Source organism: Triticum aestivum, chromosome 4B (genome assembly GCF_018294505.1).
Source record: "Triticum aestivum cultivar Chinese Spring chromosome 4B, IWGSC CS RefSeq v2.1, whole genome shotgun sequence".
Classification (NCBI taxonomy): Eukaryota; Viridiplantae; Streptophyta; class Magnoliopsida; order Poales; family Poaceae; genus Triticum; species Triticum aestivum.
Window position 1 is genome coordinate 600,981,281 of NC_057804.1, and position 25,404 is coordinate 601,006,684.

Sequence of the window (25,404 nt, forward strand, 5' to 3'; positions counted from 1 at the left end):
GAAAACCCCTTCCTCCCCTCATTCAGCAATAGTGTTGCTTTGATTCACGTATACATTTGTGCATGCATCATTGCTAGCCGTGGTTACCTCGAGGCATGGGGCGAACGCAAAATTACCGCTTAGAAGCCAGACCTACACTTATTTTCAGAAAAGTGGTGGAGCGTAGACGTGCAGTCTTTTAGGGATGGACAGAGTATGATACCTGCTTTTTTTACAAACTTCTCCTCCTTTATTCATTCATAAATAATGTAGCATCGTTTACAAGTAGAGGGATAACCTCATCAGGGGCATCATCCATCCAATCACTCGGAGGAGAAAACTTAACTAACCTTACTAGTTCATGAGCTACTGCATTGCGCTCTCTATTACAATGATCATAAACGACATGGGAAAAGTCTAATGACATGAAATAATAGTCATCTACAATGTATGACCGACTGAAGAAGAGTAGCCTTGGATAAATGCATCCATCACCTTCACGCTATCCGAATTCACTTCAATCTTAGTGCATCCGGCCGGATTAGCGAGAAGGCCTAAGAATGACCCAAAAAGAGTAAATAGCACTAGCAGTCTAAGAACTTGCACCGTGGGTGCACTTAAGTCACACTACTTGCAAACCAGAAAAACCGGTCACAGAACTTGCGTTGCGGGTGGAATCAAGTCACACACGCCAGCTGAACCGCGCCACGCCCGGTTTTTTCTGTTTCGCTGTCACGCGCGGCGCACGTGAGGCCTATGGACTGCATTGTTTTTTTTTGCACAAAGACCCCTGGATCCAGGGCAAAAGGCGCATAGCCCCCCTTTCCTCTGTTCTCTGCATGTTCGTGTTCTTCGCCGATGGGAGAGGAGACAAGCGGCGCCGCTGGCGCGGCGAGATGGTCGGCGGCAAGTCAGTCATCGGCGACGACGGTGGATCCGGCGATGGAGTTGCCACTTCCGAGGACCGAAGCGCATGAGAGAATGATATATAGTAAGTTTTTCCACAATTTAGTTAGGGTTTTCTCCCTTCGGCAATAGATGATGATCACCGGAGCATCGTAGTAGTTTTATGACGTGAATCAGCTGTAGTAGTTAGGGTATGTTGGTATTCATCTACGATTTGTATCACATAATATTTTTGGGGATGGCAGCTAGGGTTAGTAGTGTCCTTTTTTGAATGTATTTATTGAATGCACTGTCCGTTGGTGAATGTAGGTTTTGAATCAATGAAATTCAGTGTGGAGGTGCATCATGGTGGGTTTTTTGTGGGGAAGGGAGTGAATTTGACATATTTGGATGAGAAGATATGTTGGTTTGACAACCTAGACAGAAGAACTCTCTGTAATGACTACATCTACTACATGCTAGCACAATTGAATTATCCTGATCATGTGAAAATTATGTATTGGTGCCCACCTGGAAAAACACTTGCAGATCTTGTGGAAATAAACCTAGAAGTTGACTGTTAGAAGATGGCCAAAGCCTCTGTTCACTCAAAGGTACTGGTTTTGTTTGTCAGACATATCAAAAAACCTGAGATGCAGGAGGAAGATGACATTGTGTTCAATGGTTGCCCTGTTCTACCCAAAGTTATATTGAGTCCACTTAGCAAGGACAAGATTAAGGAGATGAAATCAGAGAAATTGTCAGGTAGTTCAAACAATGCATCTAATAGAAAGAATTCAGAGCAACAATAAGATGCAGCTGGTACAGAGGAGGCAGAAAATTCAGATATATCAGAAAATTCAGAAGTTTCAGAAGAAGAGTATGAATGTGATTCAGACATAGATCCTACTTGGTATGACTGTGATTATGGAATGAAGGAGGATGATGAGGAGTATGACAAGTTTACATTAGTAATTACTAAAACAAAAGAAACATAACAATAACTGACATGCTCTTGTATGATGTGCAGCACATTCAGAACAAAACTATGAGGCCAAATCTGGACCCAACATAGGTTGAAGACAGCATGATACATATTTTATCACATGAGGTACTTGTGCCACAATTTCTCATTTTTCTATTCCTTAAAATTGCATTCTCATGAAAAACTGACATTACCATTGTTTCTTTGTATAGGGAACAACACAAGGAATTCCTGCTACCAGGATACACCAAATTCCAGAGGAAAGTGCATTTGTAGTTGAGCACAGGGCCGACATAGCAGCTAGAGGAAGAGGATTTGGAGGAGCTAGTGCTTCTGCACAAGCACTAGGCAGAGGAAGAGGAGCTGGAAGAGCTAGTGCTTCTGAACAATCACAAGGCAGAGGAAGAGGAGCTAGAAGAGCTAGTGCTTCTGCACAAGCACCAGGCAGAGCTAGAGCAGCTGGAGCTGGAAGAGGTACTGGTTCTACACAAGCACAAGTCAGAGTGAGAGGAACAAGAGGAAGAAGAGGTGGTGCCACAAGAAACAAGAAAACAAAAACAAAGGGACTGAAGTCGCTGCTACTTGGAGAAGGGTCTAGCAGAACCACACATGTTCCAGCAGACAAAGAATGAGATGGTTTACAATGCATTTGTTTTGGTATTTTGTAACTTAAGTACTACTATTATGTACTGAACTAGTTGGTGTGGTCTTTTGCATGCTATCAATCTGTGTAAACTTGTTGATGTAAGACAGCAAGCATATGTGAAAGTAGATTGGTTCAACTTGACTGGTTCAACATTGCTTTACAAATGTGTCCTGGTAATAGTTCGGTAGGAAGTGCATAAACAAATTGCAGAACATTGTTTTACACACAACACAATAGCCAACATTACAACATTATAATACTGAAGTTCACAAAACAGACTGGTTCATCATCCAAACATTACAAACTGACAATAACCAAACTGATAGAAACTGACAGAAACTGACATAACAGGGTACAAGTTCAGCTAGTTCAAATGACAATGACCAAACTGACAATACATAACTAAATTGATAAGTACTCCAGCTCCAGTGCTTCTCAATTAAGCTTGGCCATATTGACCAGGGCCAGTGCCATCTATCTTGCCACGCCATGTGCTGAAACTATGCTTGCGGGTAAGGTCTTCATCTTCATCAGGGAGAAATTGTACAGCCAAGCCTTCAGTTAGCAATGGGCCACGGTCGACGACCTCTTTGACATGCATAATCACTGGAAAATCTACAGTTGCACGCTCTGTGGGAGAATTTGGAGCCGGTGGTGAATGTGCATTCTCGTCGTCGGAGTCTGGCTTCCATGGCCCCGTAGGAGGTGCAGGAACAGACACGGTGAGCACCTTTGGCACACCAGAAGGGTTGCGCAGCCACGCGGTGACTGGCAACACCCACTTGTCGGTGGCCGGGAGCATGTCGATGAGCTCGCCGTCGACACCGGCGCGCACCAGGTTGACGGTGTGTGCATCCCAAGCCTCCTCCGGGAGCCCCTCCAAACTCAGCAACGTCTTGTACTCGAGCTTCCCCGGCTTGCCACGCGAGAAGCTTGACCAGCGCTGGAAAGAAATCCTGGTGCCACAACAACGAAGCTGCTCCGACGCGTGCACCAGACGACTGCAATCATCCGTCGAGTCGAAGCAAACGAAAAAAATGGAATGGTGGGCAAGTGACCTCCACCTTAGTTGACGTCCGTCGGACAGCATAGTGAGAATCCATCGCGGCCGCTAGTGCCTCCGGCGTCACCACGCTCCGCGGCTGTCCAATGATGGTGGCATACAGGACACGGCCATAGAAATCTCACTCGAGCGCCGCCATGCCAGCAGTGCGAGCGATGACAACCCGCCCGCGCTCCGGCCGCATCTCCGGCTCGCCCCACTGCCACACCTCTTGAGGAAACATACGCGAGTCCCGGATGTGAGGCCATGCCACGGCGGTCGCTGAAGACCTGCCATCGCTGACGCCGGCGGTGGCGCGGCTAGCCAGTGCCACGCTCTCCTCGCTGCCGCCCACACCTGCCATACTGCACGCCACGATGATGGCGGCACCACGGCTACTTCCAGCCACGGAGGAGGAACAACTACTGCCAGAAGGAACACCGCCACCGCTCGAGCTCCAGCTGCCGCCGCCCATCTGTCAGCGTCGCCGGAAGGTGTGAGAGGGGACGAGAGCTAGGGATTTCGTTTCGATTTGGGAACTAGGGTTCAATTCGGTTATAAATCTGGTGACTTTGCAATACGGCCCTCACACAATATTGGGAAGGACTTTTGTGCAAAAGAACAGAAAAAACCGGACGTCGGCGCGGTTCAGTTGGCGTGTGTGACTTGATTGCACCCGCAACGCAAGTTCTGTGACCGGTTTTTCCGGCTTGCATGTAGTGTGAATTAAGTGCACCCGCGGTGCAAGTTCTTAGACCGCCAGTGCTATTTACTCACCCAAAAACGACACCTAAAAATTGTGTTGCATGCCGTGGTTTAAGTAAAAAATTAGAAACGGATCATCTACAATCATGGACATCGACCACGGGCCAGCCTCTTTTGCTCAGCGCTGCTGCGCGAGACGGCGTCACTCTCATGGAAGGAAATGGATTTGCAGCGGTGGCAGGAGCTGCTGGTTCACCATAACAGGAGCGGTTGGGTGGCTCACAGCTCGGACAAGGCGAGCAGCTCGTCGAGGTAGTCCGCTCCAAGGTCCTCCAGCTCCAACACGCACGTTGACAACGACGATGCAGTGGCTGCCTCCTGCCTCGTCGCCTCTGCTGCCGTCGCCGTGGCTCTGGACATCCTCTTTTTGTTGGGTCTTCTCTTTCGGATGCAGTGCCGCCGCTTGAGCGCGAGAGCAGGCGAGTCCCCCGCGGCGGCGCAGCCGATGTCCAGCGTGCGCAGCGACTCCTGCACGAGCTTCACCGGGAAGTTGAGCACGGCGGCCGGGCCGCGCACAGAGAAGGCGGCCTGGTCGTAGGCGAGTGCGGCGGCATGTGGGGTGTCGAAGGTACCAAGCCAAACTCGGGCGCCATTGCGGGTGGAGTCCCGGATCTCCGCCGCGTACTTGCCCCACGGCCGCTTCCGCACCCCGATAAGCGGCGAGTCCGGCGTATCGCGTGAACTACTAGAGCTCCCCTGCGGTAACAACGACGGCGACGCGACAGGCACCGTCACGATCTCCTGCCAGGCTGAGGCCGCCGGAGGTGTTGTAGTGAAGGAGGTGGAGGTGGCTTCCATTGGGAAGGAGAAGGCGAACAGCTGGTGGTCGATCTCCGTGTCGGCATGAACTTGAGCTTGAGCTTGAGGAGGAAGCTGATGATGCGTGTAGTGTGTATTGGATGAGAAAGAAATGGAGGAGCCGTGGTAGCAGTGGAAGCCATCATAGGTAGGTAGCTCCATCTGTGAGTAGCATAGTTCCATGTGTGGAGCATCTACGTAAAGTGCACAGTACCTTATATACAGCGAGGAGACGAGATCCAAGGAGGGAGCAGAGACGCTTAATCAAGCCGCACAGACGGCAGACAAGCTTTGACTTATAACGACAGAACTGATGGAATACTAAAAGTCACTAGGCCAGTAGCTAGGCCGATAAACTTCTCCATCCATCAGGTGGAATGCGCAGATGCAAATGTTGACGTAGGGCGGCTGGATACGACAGAGCACTCGGGCGTCACCACGACGTACCTCTCCGTATCAATCGGTGGTCAATCTCTCTTCTTATTACTACTAGTAGGCACTCTTATCTTACTTTAACTGGTGCAACCCTATCATATGAATGCATGGTCAACAAGATCATCGTAGGAGTATTTCCTTGTTCCGTTGATCGGAAGCTATAGCACTTCAAAACTATGATGATGGTCGAGCGATGGATGTGCAGCTTTCAGTAGATATGTACTAACCTCAGTTCTTTTTACTCTGCATATAGTATAAGATTTCTAATCTCTAATGCCAAACTTCATATGAAAAAAATCAACATTCACAGTACAAAATCAGTATCATCAGGTTTTTTTTATAGAATACAAATTAATCTATCAATATCATTGGGGGGCGAGTATCGCAACCTCAACTCCTTTTTTCAGTCGCTTGGGATCGCTCACCGTTTAGCATGTCCACATACACATCAACAGAATGGTTCTGTCGAACGTAAGCATCGTCACATTGTTGAAACTGGTCTTACTCTTTTGGCCCATGCATCGGTTCCGTTTCATTCTTGGTGTGATGCTTTCACCACTGCATGTTTTCTCATAAACCGCACACCCCTCGTGTCTTGAACATGAAGACTCCCATTCAGGTTCTCCTTAATGAACAACCTGATTATACATTTTCAAGGTTTTTGGGTGCGCTTGTTGGCCGCATCTCCGTCCATATAACAAGCGCAAACTTGAGTTTCGTTTCAAGAAGTGTGTCTTTCTTGGCTATAGCTCCCTTCATAAAGGTTACAAATGTCTTCATGTTCCCACCAATCGTGTCTATATATCTCGGGATGTCGTGTTTGATGAGCATGTTTTTCCCTTTGCCAAACTTCCCATGTTCACTGCTGAACCACCATCTATGCATTCATCCTCTGTTGCCTCTGACCAATTTGATCATGTTGCATATTCTCCTATATTATTGCCTAACCATGGTGCAGGCACTGGGCATGGGGCTCGTTTGGAAATCTTGGAGGAGCCATCGCCCCCTTTGTCGGCTTCACCAGCAGCTTATGATGATCCGGCTGCGCCCCTGCATGGCCTCGGTCATCGTGCCCATGCACGTTCGACCGACCGCCCCGTGACACCGTGCGCCTCGGTGCCCCAGGCTTCTGGGCCGGCGCCTCTGGTCTCCGGGCCGCCTCTGGTCTCTGGGCCGCCTGCGTCGCCGTCTATGGCCACTGGGCCGGCCTCGCCACTTCAGCTTGCTACGCCGGCCCCGTCGCCCCCTCGGCCCGCCACGCCGGTCTCGCCTGGGCCGTGCTCGCCTGGCTCAGGCGCGCGCTCGCCTGTGCTGGCTGAGGCATCTCCGTCGCTGGACGAGGCGTCTCCATCGCCATCGCCGTCGCCGCCATCGCCGCTCAGTCCAGTATCGACTGAGTCCTCCCTGGCTCCTGTGGCTCCTGCCGCTCCTCAACGACCACATACGCGGAGCCGCAGTGGTGTTTTTCAGCCCAAACAACGTACTGATGGTACTGTTGCTTGGTTGGCGGCATGTCTGGCTGCTGCTCGTGCGGATCCGGCCTCTGAGCCTCGTACATATCAAGCTGCTCTGAGTATACCTCATTGGAGAGAGGCCATGGAGCAGGAGTACCATGCTCTTTTTTGTAACAAGACATGGACTCTTGTTCCGCCACTGCCCCGTGTTAATGTCATCAACTCTAAATGGGTTTTCAATGTGAAGAAGCATTCTGATGGGACTATTGAGCGCTACAAGGCGCGGCTGGTTGCCCGAGGTTTTCGGCAGCGTTATGGTCTTGACTATGAAGACACGTTCAGTCCCGTGGTTAAACCTACTACTCTCAGGCTTCTTCTCTCTCTTGCAGTTACTCGGGGTTGGTCTCTTCGTCAGCTTGATGTGCAGAATGCTTTCCTCAATGGTGTACTGGAGGAGGAGGTCTACATGCGGCAGCCTCCTGGTTTCTCTGATCCTGATCGTCCTGATTATCTGTGTCATCTCACCAAAGCACTCTATGGTCTGAAGCAAGCTCCTTGTGCTTGGCATTCTCGTCTTGCGACAACTCTTCGTGCTCATGCTTTTGCATCATCGGCTGCTGACTCTTCATTATTTCTTCTACAAAGGCCTAAAGTTACTATGATCTGCTGGTCTATGTGGATGATATTATACTTGTCAGTTCCTCTTCATCGGCTGTTGCTGCTCTTGTTCGATCTCTTGGTGCTGAATTTGCAGTTAAAGATCTTGGGAACCTTCACTAATTCCTTGGCGTGGAAGTTACTTCCGGTTCTGATGGTCTGGTTATGATGCAGAAGAAGTACTCTTTGGATCTGTTGCAGCGGGCTAGGATGCTTAAGTGCAAACCGACTACTACACCTATGTCTACCACTGACAAGATCACTGCTGTAGATGGTGAGCTTCTGACCTCTGCTGATGTGACACAGTATAGGAGTATTGTTGGTGGGCTTCAGTACTTGACGATCACACGACCAAATATTTCCTTTGTTGTCAACAGAGTATGTCAGTATCTCCAGGCACCTCGTGACACTCATTGGTCTGCGGTTAAGCGCATTTTGCGCTATATTCACTTCACGTTGTCCTATGGTTTGCACATTCGATTGAATCCCTCTAGGGTCATCTCGGCTTACTCTGATGCGGACTGGGCTGGCAGTCCGGATGACAGGCGATCCACGGGGGGTTATGCTGTGTTCCTTGGTTCTACCTTGATCGCCTGGAGTGCTCGGAAACAGGCTACTGTTTCGCGTAGCAGTACTGAAGCTGAGTATAAGGCTGTGGCTAATGCAACTGCAGAAATTATCTGGATACAGTCTTTGCTTCAGGAATTGGGTATACCCCAATCACAGTCTCCTATTGTTTGGTGTGACAACATCGGTGCTACATACCTATCTGCAAATCCGGTATTTCATGCCGAACGAAACACACTGAAGTTGACTATCACTTTGTACGGGAACGTGTATCTCAGAAGCAAGTATAGATCAAGTTCATCTCTTCCAAGGATCAACTTGCAGACATCTTCACCAAACCGTTGCCTCTACCACAGTTCGAGACTTGTCGGCGCAATCTTACCCTTCTAGATTCTTTAGGAAGTAGCTAAGATTGAGGGAGGGTGTTAGACTGTATAGTTCCCGTATATGTGTATGTATGATGTAACATTGTACCCCTTCATTATATATATGTGATAGGCCACCCCTAGAGGGTTGAGCCGGTTCCCCCAAACCTATTGTCTTACACGTGGCCTGCAGCAGGTGGGGACGTAACAAGGGGTGGCTCCGGCGACGGTTTCTGGTGGCGGGGTGTTCTGGCGTCACGCAGGTAGTGCGGGCGCTGGCCCCTCTAGAGGCCTTCTACGGCGGCGGGTGTGATCGATCCGACAGCTCTCCTTGGCAAACGGGTGGCTGCATCTTCCTCACATGGGTCCGGCCGGTGGTCGTGCTAGGGCGCTAGGGGTAACGCGGGGAGGCTGCTGGAGGGACGGCTAGACTGACTACCTGTCACCGGCACAGGGGTGCGCCGATCCGGACGAGCTTAGCTCCCCCCTTCCCTTTTCCAGGCCTACTGCCTCCTGGCTGTAGACCATTGTCCGGGGAGTGACGGTCACCAGCGGTACTGTTGGTGCTTGGGATCTACCGGTCGACTCAAAGCCTGTTCCTTCGTTGGTCTTCGAGTGTGTGGACGCAGGGCGGCAGCTTTGGTGGCGGGAGCTGCGGGCTCGTAGGCGGAGCTCGTGGCTCGGGTGCAGACGACTCACTATCATGGTCGCATGGGCGGTATGGGGGCAGGCTCTCGACGATCTACAGTGGTGGTGCGGCTGGCACTCTCGTGTAGGGTTGTACGTCAGGCGGAGGCGGAGGCGACGGGTGGTGGCTGGGGTGTAAACCTCGTCTGGCTCTGGCCAGACCGATGGCGGCGGCGTCCATGTGTCGTTCCCTTCTTGAAGGCTCCATTGTGGTGGCCCTGCGTCCTTCGTGTTACTCCGGATGAAAACCTCGATTCAGTGGATCGGGCAGTGGCGGCTCTGTGGTGTCGCTTCTTTCCTGGAAGCACCGCTTTGGAGGCCCTAGTTTGTCGAGTTTCGGCGTTTTCTCCTCGCGGTGACTCGTTCACGGTGGAGAGCTCCTTAGATCCTTAGCTATGCTCCATTTGTCTACTAGTTGTTTACTTTGGGGCATTTGGAGTAGTTCGTCACCCCCCTTGTATCTGCCTTGGGTGTGTGTGGTAGTGGGTGTTTGCGGTCTATGTCGATCGTTGCTTTATATATAAAGCAGGGCAAAAGTTTTTTTCGGTAAATGGACAGGATCGGAGGAGTGCATATGTAAACATCATTCAAAAGAACAGGGCTATCATAACTGTAGATATGTACTCCCTCCGTCCGGAAATATTTGTCGGAGATATCTCTATTTCTCCAACAAGTATTTTTCGGATGGAGAGAGTACGTTATGTAACTGAAGATTTGTTTTTTGCCGGGTACTATATAAACTGAAGATATGGAAGGATGCCACGTATATATAGCTGGATGGCAATGGGTCACCGAATCTAGCACATGAAGAACATATACATATGGAAAGGCGCATGCATATATGCGGCACTCCATGTGCATGCATGCATATGGACAGGAAGAAAATAGCCCCGGCAGCAACGATAAGCCATTAGTGTAAGCAGACACTCTGATCTAGCATTACTGCGCTTGCATCTTTTATGGTTTCATAGGACCCAGATACAGATAAGCAGGTGTCTGACACCTCGTATATGAACAACGCAAGCTTACACTAATCGTAGCAGGTGCCTGTGAAGGTTCACATACAATGAACCAGCACCTAGGCCCATAGTATACGCTTTGTTTAATTCTTTCTCGTACGATGCTTAGCAGGTAGTAGTCGCCACTTGCCAGCTATAAAGTAACACAACTTACTCGTCTTCTCAATCTAAGCCCCTGAGATTCAATAAAGAACTTGCGCCTTCGATGATATCCAGCAGGCCTGTTTGGTTGTTCGCGCCTTCGGTGCAGAGAGGGCGGAAACCAAACTTTTCATGGCTCTGTCGCCTACATAATATTTCCCTCGTTTCGTAATCATAATGCAGCATCTATATATTTTGCGCATGTTAAGTGGTCTTGTTTGTCTTTTCTTTGTGCATAATCGTGTTGGTGGGGTCGAGCTGGGCTACCTGTTGTTCCTATCGTTCTTTCTTTTCTTTGGGATAGCGTACTGGCATACTTTATTTCAACTTGAGGACAGAAATGTCGTTCATTACATCAGGAATAATAAAGCCAAGGGGGTTTGAATCCCCAAAAAAATCAGCATTTGTATCATAGGCGTGTCTCGCCAGATTGTGTGGCACCATATTAGCTTCCCTTTGACCGTGCTAAAAGGAGATAGCTCAAATTCTTTGTTCCTTCTGAAAACAGTATGCTAAAATGGCAATGTAAGAGCTCCAAACCTCGATGATGTCATTGCATGCCTGAATAAGTTCCAATGAATCTGATTGATGATAACCTGTGCCAGAATGGAGACCTCTCTGAAGACCAATCGCCTCAGCCGTGATTGCATCCAGCAAATGGTTAAGCACTGGAGCCGCGCGCTCGAGCCACTGCATCCCCTCGTTCATCTCGGACTACTGCACCCGAAGCATTATCATAAAATGTTGCATCTACATTCAACTTTTACTCATTTCTTGGAGGTTTTTGCCACAATATCTCATGTGGTTCTGAAGGTCTCGCTGCTCTGCTGCAGTTAACTGGAAGTGTGTGGTTTGTTCCTAGTGTTGACGTGTGGGCAGCGGTGCCGTCTGTGGGCATGCGTGGACGAGGGCTTTGGGTACCGATTTAAACAAGTGACATATATCCACCTTGGTCACTAGTTTTTTATAAATATAAAATACGGTCACCGATGGGGTTTAAGTTGCACGTAGGTACATCTAATGCCCCTTGTAGTGTTTTGAAGATTTTTGGACAAAACAGTTAAGGAACTAATGTGTTTACGAGTGCACACGGGAAGTAAAGTCCGTCAGAAGTATAGAGAAGATTGCTTGATCTTCTGAGAAGATTGCCTGGGCTATTGAGAAGATTGTCTGAGCTATCAAGGAGTTTGCCATACGTGTGGGAGACGACCCAAAAAAAATGTTTTGAAGAACAATTATCTCACTATGCTATTCGAGAAACAACTGACTGCATGCGACGAGAAGAATGAAGATGGCGAAAAGATGTAGTTGTTTTCTCTAGTTTCATTTTTCTCTATTGAGTCATAGGGTAAACCATATTGGGGGGGGGGGGGGGTCCAAGTTTTGTAGAGATTTAGGTATTTATTGTGTGCTCAATCATAAACTTATTTCTTCAAGTGAAGGCGAGAGAATTGTCTTCTTGCAGAGTGATTATTCTCTGAGTCCGAGACGAAGTTCTTCGAGACTTAGAGAAAGAATCGCTGGCAAATGAGTCGGCTTTGGTTAATCCTCAAGTAGAGTCGTTGCGTGTGTTTGAAACGACTGTTGTGCCACGTGTCAGTTGATCATTGAGTGGTGCATGCCCCTATTAGCCATTTCGCACCTTGGCATTGCTCCTTCTATAACTAACCACTCCAACCCAACTTTCAATGGCTGGCTACTCCATTTGAACCGATGAGAGTTTATATGAGCGACCCATCTAGCAAGAGAACTGCTAGATCCTAAGAAAATCCTAGAGCTAAAATATCTTAAGTGATTGATCACCACAAAGAACTAGATTGATACGAAGCTTGTGCCTTTTACTCTTGTGGGGTTGCACACCCACTAGACAGTTATGCGTCGGTCTGAGCAACAAGAGTCCTTGTGGGTTGCCCTGGATGAGTATGTGAAGGTTTAGAGATCGCCTTCAAGAATCTACCAAGAGTAAATCAACTGAAGTTTGAGGAATCTCACATCGAGGAGAGTAGGACGGAGGGAGGTTTGCTCCATGTGCAATCACAAATCCCTCCAACTAGACGTAGAACTTTGGCAGAAGTGTGAACTGGTCGAACAAATCGCCTATCGCCATCGAGCACCACACGTTTCCTCGCTACTTGCATTAGCTTTAGTTTTTCTCCATCTGAGTTATTCCTCTACCTCGAATTACTTTTTTGTGTTCAGTTCTTCGAAATTGATTGCATTTTTCTCTGTGTTGCTTACCATACTAGGATTTGTATTATCTCTCATAGTACTTAAGATATTATGTTTGTATGCTCGCATGATGTTTATCCCTTTCAACTTAGTTATTCATCTCTTCGTGTGTTCGATTAAAAGTTTCCCAATATGTTCTTTAGTTTTTCCTCTAATTATGTTACTTCTTTAGTTTCATCACTGCATAGTTTCTATCTTAGAGAGAATTTCGGTTGTGCTTCTTTGATATAATTTATGTGTTGCGAAGAATTTTAAATCTCCTATTCACCCCCCTCTAGTCGGTTTCTGATTCTACAATTGGTACAGCAGCAATGCAGTCCCTTTTCGTTGCACATTTTGGTATAACCACCTGTAGTTTTGAGAATGTCGACTACAATGAATTACAAGTCTGACGAGAAGATACTTGTCTTCGATTGGAAAGACTATCCCTTCTGAAAAAACAAGATGTGCATCCGCTTAAAGCCATTGATGAAGATATCTGGATAATTGTGAAATATGCTTATCTCACTGAGGACTCTCCCTATATCACTCCTACTGTGAGAACATACAAGCAGCTTGATTCTCAAGTTAATGACATTATCTGCAATCATCTCTCTATGGTGCAATTTGGTTAGGTTAGTTGTTTGAAGACGTCAAAGGAAATACGTGATATACTTGAGAAGGTGAATGAGGGTGTTTCCTCTTAGAAAGAATCTCGTTCGATAATCTTCAAAGGCACTTCAATCTCTTCAAGAGACTTGGCAATGAGTGTGTTCAAAAACATATGATTGTCTATGTGATATCTCTGGTAAACTTCAAGGACTTGGTGCAACTGATTATACATGATAAATGTTTATTGAGAGACTTAATGAAGGAAATATGCCCTAGAGGAAATATGCCCTAGAGGCAATAATAAAGTTATTATTTATTTCCTTATTTCATGATAAATGTTTATTATTCATGCTAGAATTGTATTAACCCGAAACTTAGTATGTGAATACATAGACAAAACAAAGTGTCCCTAGTATGCCTCTACTTGAGTAGCTCGTTAATCAAAGATGGTTATCTTTCCTAGCCATAGGCATGTGTTGTCATTTGATGAACGGGATCACATCATTAGGAGAATGATGTGATGGACATTACTGAGGGAGTATTGGATTAAGGGGTCCTCATACGGCCGGACTATTAACATGGGTCGGACTGATGGGCAAGACAGATGACTTCTTCCCGTGTCCGGATGGGACTCTCCTTGGCGTGGAAGGCAAGCTTGGCATACGGATATGTAGATTCCTTTCTCTATAATCTACTTTGTACAACCCTAGTCCCCTCCAGTGTCTATATAAACCGGAGGGTTTAGTCCATATAGGCAATCACAATCATAATCATATAGGCTAGACTTCTAGGGTTTAAGCCATTACGATCTCGTGGTAGATCAACTCTTGTAATACTCATATTCATCAAGATCAATCAAGCATGAAGTAGGGTATTACCACCATATAGAGGGCCCGAACCTAGGTAAACATCGTGTCCCCCGCCTCCTGTTACCATCGACCTTAGACGCACAGTTCGGGACCCCCTACCCGAGATTTGCCGGCTTTGACACCGACATTGGTGCTTTCATTGAGAGTTCTGCTGTGACGTCGAAGACATGATTGATGGCTCGCCTTGTTATTAAGGACAATATCACCTCCGGAGGAGCCCTGGCCTCAGGCCAAACCCTCCGTCTGGGAGGCTTTACCATGACTGCCCGTTCGGCCGTTAAGCCGACGATGACTTCTCGGGTCATCGAAAATCACCTCCGTGTCGACTCCGAATACTCCAAACGGATGGACCCGACGAAGTTGTCGTCTTTAAACGAACTCTTGGATCGCATCGCCTCCTTGGGGGTCACTACAGACTACGATCGGATTGGGCTTAAAATCGATCAGAGAGAAATCAAATCTCCACCGATCACCCATCAGATAGCGGTAGTAGAGGAGCAACAAAATGACTCTTCCTCTATATTAAGGACGAACTATGTTCGGATTTCCGAGCTCGAAGAGCCGGATACCCGTCCGTGGAAAGACGTGCCATGTCCTCCGAACCTAGAGTCGAACGATGGACCTGAAAAATCGGTTGATATCCCAGAGCCCGAACTATTAAAATTGGAAGTTTCTCAAACTCCGGATCCCAAATTGGGTCAGGGTTCGGATTCAAATCCACCCGCCCACCCAGATACACGCGATATTATGTAGATAGGACAGCAGTATGAGGAAACAATCCACCACTTTTGGGCCCGATTCCTCCTTGTCAAGGACAAGATCAAAGATTGCCGCGACGAAGACGCGGTCTCATTATTCTACAACAATCACACGGACGAGGGAATCCTCAATGCCATTAGCCGCCGTCGCGTATTACACTTTGCTAACTTGGCAACCATAGACAGAAGTACTGCGCAATGGAAAGCGCCTGGAAAACTCAGGCGGATCCTTGGGAGCCACCGGCTTCCACTCAACCCCTCTTCCGGGAAAAAAGGATGCACCCTTGTCGGTCGCCTGATCCAATAGTAAAGAAATTGAAGCCCATTACGGGGCGCAGAACCGTTCTGGAGGGATGGCTCGACAGGCCATGCAAAATACACACAACACCGGATACCATACCAACCCACAGCCTTAGAGCATGTTGGATACTCCCGCAAGTGGCCAAGAGCGGCGAGTATCTCCTCACCAAAAATACCGCAGAGCAACACCCCATGGAAGACGACGACCTCAGAGTATTGACGGTCTTCGAGACTTTCGCCTCAAACAATAGGCGCAAAAGGGCACTCCGCGGCCTCGCTAAAGTCTGCCAAGTCGCAGCAATAAACCCCTGGAACGACACAGTGATAAATTTTAATGTCGATGACGAACCAAAATTCAAGATAGTCCGGGCACATGTCGCCTTGGTACCCAGTCCGATCGTGGACGGCTTTCGGCTCACCAAAGTGCTCATGGACGGCGGCAGCGGACTAAACCTCATTTACGAGAAAACTCTCAATAAAATGGAAATAGACAGGAGCCGCATTGAGAAAAGTAGCATGACCTTCCGAGGAATCATTCCCAGTCGGGAGGCACGATGCGCGGGAAAAATCACACTCGATGTGGTATTCGGCACGCTGGAGAATTATCGGTCCGAAGAAATAACCTTCCAAGTGGCCCCTTTCAACAGTGGATATCACGCCTTATTAGGGCGAGATGCATTTGCACCCTTCCAAGTTATACCTCATTACAGGTACATGAAGCTCAAGATGCCCGGGCCCAATGGTATTATCACCCTTGCCAGTGATTCGGACATAGCATCCGCGCCGAAAATCAAACCGCAGCACTAGCCCTCGAGGCATTGTCTGAAGCCCTTGCGGCCAAAGAGTTAACCGCACTACGCTCCACAGTGGATAGGGATGACGTGATCCTGGACAAGCGACCCAAATCCACCTCCTTTAAACCAGCAGATGAAATAGTCAAATTTCAAGTCCACCCAATGGACCCCAAGAAGACAGCATCCATCAGAGCACAGCTGGACCCAATGATTGACGCCACACTGCGAGCGTTCCTACGCGAAAATTGGGACATATTCTCTTGGCACCCTTCCGATATGCTAGGGATAGCACCCAGACTGGCCGAACACAGCCGAGACATAATGAAGGGATACAAACCGGTGAAGCAAACACTGCGGCACTTTTCCAAACCGAAACAACAAGCTATGGTGGAGGAGCTAGCCAAGTTAATCGAGGCTGGATTCATCAGAGAAATAAAACACCTGGACTGGCTAGCAAACCTGGTGATGGTACCAAAGAAGGATAAATCATGGTGCCTATGTGTCGATTTCAAAGACCTCAATAAGGTTGCTCTAAGGATCCCTTCCCCCTCCCCCGCATCGATCAGATTATCAATGCTACTGCTGTTGGAAATATTCCCTAGAGGCAATAATAAATTGATTATTATTATATTTCCTTATTCATGATAATTGTCTATTATTCATGCTATAATTGTGTTATCCGGAAATCGTAATACATGTGTGAATACATAGACCACAACATGTCCCTAGTAAGCCTCTAGTTGACTAGCTCGTTGATCAACTAATAGTCATAGTTTCCTGACTATGGACATTGGATGTCGTTGATAAAGGGATCACATCATTAGGAGAATGATGTGATGGACAAGACCCAATCCTAAGCATAGCACAAGATCGTGTAGTTCGTTTGCTAGGGCTTTTCCAATGTCACGTATCATTTCCTTAGACCATGAGATCGCGTAACTCCCGGATACCGTAGGAGTGCTTTGGGTGTACCAAACGTCACAACATAACTGGGTGACTACTACAGGTATCCTCGAAAGTATCTGTTGGGTTGACACGGATCGAGACTGGGATTTGTCACTCCATATGACGGGAGATATCTCTGGGCCCACTCGGTAATGCATCATCATAATGAGCTCAATGTGACCAAGTGTTTGGTCACGGGATCATGCATTTTGGTATGAGTAAAGTGACTTGCCGGTAACGAGATTGAACAAGGTATTGGGATACCGACGATCGAATCACGGGCAAGTAACGTATGGATTAACAAAGGGAATTGTATACGGGATTACTTGAATCCTCGATATCATGGTTCATCCGATGAGATCATCGAGGAGCATGTGGGAGACAACATGGGTATCCAGATCCCGCTATTGGTTATTGATCGGAGAGTCGTCTCGGTCATGTCTGCATGTCTCCCGAACCCGTAGGGTCTACACACTTAAGGTTCAGTGACACTAGGGTTGTAGAGATATTAGTATGCGGTAACCCAAAAGTTGTTCGGAGTCCCAGATGAGATCCCAGACGTCACGAGGAGTTCCGAAATGATCCGTAGGTAAAGAATTCTATATAGGAAGTCCATTTTCGGCCACCGGGAAAGTTTCGAGGGTCACCGGTATTGTACCGGGACCACCGGAAGGGTCCCGGGGGTCCACCGAGTGGGGCCACCTATCCCGGAGGGCCATGTGGGATGAAAGGGGAAGGGAACCAGCCCCTGGTGGGCTGGTGCACCCCCCTTGGGCCTCCCCTGCGCCTAGGGTTGGAAACCCTAGGGGTGGGGGCGCCCCACTTGACTTGGGGGCAAGCCCCCCCTAGGCACTACTAGTCTTATTTTCTTGCCACTACTAGTCTTATTTTTCTTCGGCAGCATCGTGGGATGAAGCGGCCCGGACCGACCTTACACGTACGCTTACGTGAGACAAGTTCCACCGACTGACATGCAATAGTTGCATAAGGTGGCTAGCGGGTGTCTATCTCTCCGACTTTAGTCGGAGCGGATTTGATGAAAAGGGTCCTTATGAAGGGTAAATAGAAGTTGGCATATCACGTTGTGGCTTTTACGTAGGTAAGAGACATTCTTGCTAGAACCCTATTGCAACCACGTAAAACATGCAACAATAATTAGAAGACGTCTAACTTGTTTTTGCGGCATATACCTTGTGATGTGCTATGGCCAAAAGGTTGTGATGAATGATATATATGTGTGTATGAGATCATGTTCTTGTAATAGGAATCATGACTTGCATGTCGATGAGTATGACAACCGACAGGAGCCATAGGAGTTGTCTTAATTATTGTATGACCTGTGTGTCAATGATTAAACGCCATGTAATTACTTTACTTTATTGCTAAACCGTTAGCCATAGTAGTAGAAGTAATAGTTGGAGAGCAACTTCATGGAGACACGATGATGGAGATCATGATGATGGACATCATGGTGTCATGCCGGTGACAAAGATGATCATGGCGCCCCGAAGATGGAGATCAAAGGAGCTATATGATATTGGCCATATCATGTCACTATTTGATTGCATGTGATGTTTATCATGTTTTTGCATCTTATTTGCTTAGAACGACGGTAGTAAATAAGATGATCCCTCATAATAATTTCAAGAAAGTGTTCCCCCTAACTGTGCGTCGTTGCGAAAGTTCATTGTTTCGAAGCACCACGTGATGATCGGGTGTGATAGATTCCAATGTCCACATACAACGGGTGTAAGAAAGATTTACACATGCAAAACACTTAGGTTAACTTGACGAGCCTAGCATGTACAGACATGGCCTCGGAACACAAGAGACCGAAAGATCGAACATGAGTCATATGGAAGATACGATCAACATGGAGATGTTCACCGATGATGACTAGTCTGTCTCACGTGGTGATCGGACACGGCCTAGTTGACTCGAATCATGTATCACTTAGATGACTAGAGGGATGTCTAATCTGAGTGGGAATTCATTAAATAATTTGATTAGATGAACTTAATTATCATGAACTTAGTCTAAAAACCTTTGTAAAAATGTCTTGTAGATCAAATGGCCAACGCTCATGTCAACCTCAACTTCAACGCGTTCCTAGAGAAAACCAAGCTGAAAGATGATGGCAGCAACTATTCGGACTGGGTCCGGAACCTGAGGATCATCCTCATAGCATCCAAGAAAGCATATGTCCTAGAAGGACCGCTAGGTGAAGCACCCATCCTAGAGAACCAAGACGTTATGAACGCTTGGCAGTCATGTGCTGATGATTACTCCCTCGTTCAGTGCGGCATGCTTTACAGCTTAGAACCGGGGCTCCAAAAGCGTTTTGAGCAACACGGAGCATATGAGATGTTCGAGGAGCTGAAAATGGCTTTCCAAGCTCATGCCCGGGTCGAGACATATGAAGTCTCCGACAAGTTCTACAGTTGTAATATGGAGGAAAATAGTTCTGTCAGTGGGCACATACTCAAAATGTTTGGGGTGCACAACCGCTTGTCCCAGCTGGACATTAACCTCCCAGATGAGGCGGTCATTGACAGAATCATTCAGTCGCTCCCACCTAGCTACAAGAGCTTTGTGATGAACTACAATATGGAGGGGATGGTGAAAACTATTCGTGAAGTATTTTCAAAGCTGAAGTCAACGGAGGTGGAAATCAAAAAGGGAACATCAAGTGTTGATGGTTAATAAAACCACTAAGTTCAAGAAAGGCAACGGTAAGAAGAACTTCAAGAAGGACGGCAAGGAAGTTGTCACGCCCGGTAAGCCAGTTACCGGGAAGAAGCCAACGAATGGACCCAAGCCTGAGACTGAGTGCTTTTATTGCAAAGGGAAGGGTCACTGGAAGCGGAACTGCCCCAAATACTTAGCGGACAAGAAGGCCAGCAACACTAAAGGTATATGTGATATACATGTAATTGATGTGTACCTTACCACTACTCATAGTAGCTCCTGGGTATTTGGTACCGGTGCGGTTGCTCATATTTGTAACTCAAAGCAGGAGCTGCGGAATAAGCGGAGACTGGCGAAGGACGAGGTGACGATGCGCGTCGGGAATGGTTCCAAGGTCGATGTGATCGCTGTGGGCACGCTACCTCTACATTTACTTACGGGATTAGTTTTAAACCTCAATAATTGTTATTTAGTTTTAAATCCGAGAATAATAGTTGTTCTATTTATATGAGAGATATGTTTTATGGTCATGCCCCGCTGGTCAATGGTTTATTCTTGATGAATCTCGAACGTGATGTTACAGATATTCATAGTGTGAATACCAAAAGATGTAAGGTTGATAACGATAGTCCCACATACTTGTGGCACTACCGCCTTGGTCACATTGGTGTCAAGCGCATGAAGAAGCTCCATGCTGATGGACTTTTAGAGTCTCTTGATTATGAATCATTTGACACATGCAAACCATGCCTCATGGGCAAAATGACCAAGACTCCGTTCTCCGGAACAATGGAGCGAGCAACCAACTTATTGGAAATCATACATACTGATGTGTGCGGTCCAATGAGCGTTGAGGTTCGCGGAGGCTATCGTTATGTTCTCACTCTCACTGATGACTTAAGTAGATATGGGTATGTCTACTTGATGAAACACAAGTCTGAGACCTTTGAAAAATTCAAGGAATTTCACAATGAGGTAGAGAATCAACGTGACCGAAAAATAAAGTTCTTACGATCAGATCGTGGAGGAGAATATTTAAGTCACGAATTTGGTACGCACTTAAGGAAATGTGGAATTGTTTCACAACTCACGCCGCCTGGAACACCTTAGCGTAACGGTGTGTCCAAACATCGTAATCACACTCTATTGGATATGGTGCAATCTATGATGTCACTCACCGATTTACCGCTATCATTTGGGGGATACGCTCTAGAGACAGCTACATTCACTTTAAATAGGGCACTGTCTAAATCCGTTGAGACAACATCGTATGAATTATGGTTTGGGAAGAAACATAAGCTGTCGTTTCTAAAAGTTTGGGGATGCGATGCTTATGTCAAGAAACTTCAACCTGAAAAGCTCGAACCCAAGTCGGAAAAATGCATCTTCATAGGATACCCTAAGGAAACCATTGGGTATACCTTCTACCTTAGATCCGAAGGAAAGATCTTTCTTGCCAAGAACGGGTCCTTTCTGGAGAAAGAGTTTCTCGCGAAAGAAGTAAGTGGGAGAAAAGTAGAACTCAATGAAGTACTACCTCTTGAACCAGAAAGTAGTGCAGCTCAGGAAAATGTTCTTGTGGTGCCTACACCGACTGGAGAGGAAATTAATGATGATGATCAAGGTACTTCGGATCAAGTTGCTACTGAACTTCGTAGGTCCACAAGGACATGTTCCACGCCAGAGTGGTATGGCAACCCTGTCCTGGAAATCATGTTGTTAGACAATGGTGAACCTTTGAACTATGAAGAAGCGATGGCGGGCCCAGATTCCAACAAATGGCTTGAAGCCATGCAATCCGAGATAGGATCCATGTATGAAAACAAAGTGTGGACTTTGACAGACTTGCCCGATGATCGGCGAGCGATAGAAAATAAATGGATCTTTAAGAAGAAGACGGACGCCGATGGTAATGTTACCATCTATAAAGCTCGACTTGTCGCTAAGGGTTATCGGCAAATTCAAGGGGTTGACTACGATGAGACTTTCTCTCCCGTAGCGAAGCTGAAGTCCATCCGAATCATGTTTGCAATTGCCGCATCCTATGATTATGAGATATGGCAAATGGACGTCAAAACGGCATTCCTTAACGGCTATCTTAAGGAAGAACTGTATGTGATGCAGCTGGAAGGTTTTCTCGATCTTGAGAATGCTAACAAGGTATGCAAGCTCCAGCGATCCATTTATGGGCTGGTGCAAGCATCTCGGAGTTGGAACACTCGCTTTGATGAGATGATCAAAGTGTTTGGGTTTATGCAGACTTATGGAGAAGCCTGCATTTACAAGAAAGTGAGTGGGAGCTCTGTAGCATTTCTCATATTATATGTGAATGACATACTTTTGATGGGAAATGATATAGAACTTTTGGACAGCATTAAGGCCTTCTTGAATAAGTGTTTTTCAATGAAGGACCTTGGAGAAGCTGCTTACATATTAGGCATCAAGATCTATAGAGATAGATCGAGACGCCTCATATGTCTTTCACAAAGCACATACCTTGATAAGATATTGAATAAGTTCAATATGGATCAGTCCAAGAAGGGGTTCTTGCCTGTGTTTCAAGGTGTGAAATTGAGCTCGGCTCAATATCCGACCACGACAGAAGATAGAGAAAAGATGAGTGTCGTCCCCTATGCCTCAGCCATAGGGTCTATCATGTATGCCATGCTGTGTACCAAACCTGATGTAAACCTTGCCGTAAGTTTGGTAGGAAGGTACCAAAGTAATCCCGGCATGGAACACTGGACAGTGGTCAAGAATATCCTAAAGTACCTGAAAAGGACTAAGGATATGTTTCTCGTTTATGGAGGTGACGAAGGGCTCGTCGTAAAGGGTTACGTCGACGCTAGCTTCGACACAGATCTGGATGACTCTAAGTCACAAACCGGATACGTGTATATTTTGAATGGAGGGGCAGTAAGCTGGTGTAGTTGCAAGCAGAGCGTCGTGGCGGGATCTACATGTGAAGCGGAGTACATGGCAGCCTCGGAGGCAGCGCATGAAGCAATCTGGATGAAGAAGTTCATCACCGACCTAGGAGTCATACCCAATGCGTCGGGGCCAATCACCCTCTTCTGTGACAACACTGGAGCTATTGCCCTTGCCAAGGAGCCCAGGTTTCACAAGAAGACCAGGCACATCAAGCGTCGCTTCAAATCCATTCGTGAAAATGTTCAAGATGGAGACATAGATATTTGCAAAGTGCATACGAATCTGAATGTCGCAGATCCGTTAACTAAACCTCTTCCGCGAGCAAAACATGATCAACACCAGAACTCTATGGGTGTTCGATTCATCACAATGTAACTAGATTATTGACTCTAGTGCAAGTGGGAGACTGTTGGAAATATGCCCTAGAGGCAATAATAAAATGATTATTACTATATTTCCTTGTTCATGATAATTGTCTATTATTCATGCTATAATTGTGTTATCCAGAAATCGTAATACATGTGTGAATACATAGACCACAACATGTCCCTAGTAAGCCTCTAGTTGACTAGCTCGTTGATCAACTGATAGTCATAGTTTCCTGACTATGGACATTGGATGTCGTTGATAACAGGATCACATCATTAGGAGAATGGTGTGATGGACAAGACCCAATCCTAAGCATAGCACAAGATCGTCTAGTTCGTTTCCTAGAGCTTTTCCAATGTCACGTATCATTTCCTTAGACCATGAGATCGTGTAACTCCCGGATACCGTAGGAGTGCTTTGGGTGTACCAAACGTCACAACATAACTGGGTGACTATAAAGGTATACTACAGGTATCCCCGAAAGTATGTGTTGGTTTGACACAGATCGAGACTGGGATTTGTCACTCCGTATGACGGAGATGTATCTCTGGTCCCACTCGGTAATGGATCATCATAATGAGCTCAAAGTGTTTGGTCACGGGATCATGCATTACGGTACGAGTAAAGTGACTTGCCGGTAACGACATTGACGATGTATTGGGATACCGATGATCGAATCTCGGGCAAGTAACATACCGATTGACAAAGGGAATTGTATACGGGATTACTTGAATCCTCGACAACGTGGTTCATCCGATGAGATCATCGAGGAGAATGTGGGAGCCAACATGGGTATCCAGATCCCACTGTTGGTTATTGACCGGAGAGTCGTCTCGGTCATGTCTGCATGTCTCCCGAACCCGTAGGGTCTACACACTTAAGGTTCGGTGATGCTAGGGTTGTAGAGATATTAGTATGTGGTAACCTGAAAGTTGTTCGGAGTCCCGAATGAGATCCCGGACGTCACGAGGAGTTCCAGAATGATTCGGAGGTAAAGAATTCTATATAGGAAGTCCAGTTTCGGCCACCGGGAAAGTTTCGGGGGTCTCTGGTATTGTACCGGGACCACCGGAAGGGTCCCGGGGGTCCATCGGGTGGGGCCACCTATCCCGGAGGGCCACGTGGGCTGAAAGGGGAAGGGAACCAGCCCCTGGTGGGCTGGTGTGCCCCCCTTGGGCCTCCCCTGCGCCTAGGGTTGGAAACCCTAGGGGTGGGGGGCGCCCCACTTGACTTGGGGGCAAGTCCCCCCCTAGGCCGCCGCCTGTCGGTGTCAAAACAGGCGGATCTCGGGTAGGGGGTCCCGAACTGTGCGTCTAGGCGGATGGTAACAGGAGACAAGGGACGCGATGTTTTTACCCAGGTTCGGGCCCTCTCGATGGAGGTAAAACCCTACTCCTGCTTGATTAATATTGATGATATGGGTAGTACAAGAGTTGATCTACCACGAGATCAGAGAGGCTAAACCCTAGAAGCTAGCCTATGGTATGATTGTTGTTCGTCCTTCGGACTAAAACCTCTCCGGTTTATATAGACACCGGAGAGGTCTAGGGTTACATAGAGTCGGTTACAATGGGAGGAGATCTTCATATCATATCGCCAAGCTTGCCTTCCACGCCAAGGAAAGTCCTATCCGGACACGGGACGAAGTCTTCAATCTTGTATCTTCATAGTCCGGGAGTCCGGCCAAAGGTCATAGTCCGGCCATACGGACACCCCCTAATCCAGGACTCCCTCAGTAGCCCCTGAACCAGGCTTAAATGACGACGAGTCCGACACGCAAGTTGTCTTCGACATTGCAAGGCGGGATCCTCCTCCGAATACTCCATAGAAGATGTTGAACACAAGGATAGTGTCCGGCTCTACAAAATAAGTTCCACATGCCACCGGAGAGAGAATAATATCTGCACAAATCTAATCTGCTGACGTATTCCGTAGCGTGACATCATGCCACAACCAAGCCTTTATTCGAATCGTTTTACTATTCCACCTCAGTGCATTTAGCGAGGCGGTTTCCCTGGCACGTCTTGTCAAAGCAGAGATCGTGTCCCCTTATTCCGGGATTCTCATCAATACGAGCGTGGGTAACCCAACCGCGCCATTAACCATGGCGCTTGGGAGATAAGCGAGTTTTATTGGGCTGGTGGGGCGTATAGTCTCGGCCGCCCATATAAGGGGATAAGGATCAACCCTTTCCATTCACGCCTTCTTCCTCCCTCGCTTATCCATCCCTGCGCACTCGAACTCCAGTGCCCAAGTCCGCACTTCCCACCTCGACCTTTCTCCAATCATGTCCGGAGCGGGAGGCAGATGGATGGCCTCCTCCATCATGGAGGGGCAAATCAAAAGGTTGAGGAAGGCCGGATACTTGTCTGACGACATCGTGCACCGGCTTCCCAAGGAGGGGCAACTCGTTCCCACCCCTAGGCCCCATGAGAGGGTCGTGTTTCTCCCCCATTTCCTCCACGGACTGGGCTTTCCTCTTCACCCGTGCGTCCGGGGCTCATG

At 47.4% G+C, this 25,404-nt stretch overlaps 1 protein-coding gene across 1 annotated transcript; it reads right to left on the bottom strand.

Moving 5' to 3' along the window:
• Positions 1–345: 345 nt before the first annotated feature.
• LOC123089350 (ethylene-responsive transcription factor 2-like) lies at positions 346–5,283 on the bottom strand. Its single transcript, XM_044511051.1, has 3 exons — positions 4,547–5,283; positions 475–571; positions 346–396 (listed from the first exon to the last, which is right to left on the bottom strand). Exons 1-3 carry the CDS (start codon positions 5,281–5,283, stop codon positions 346–348), a joined length of 885 nt encoding a protein of 294 aa, XP_044366986.1.
• Positions 5,284–25,404: the final 20,121 nt, after the last annotated feature.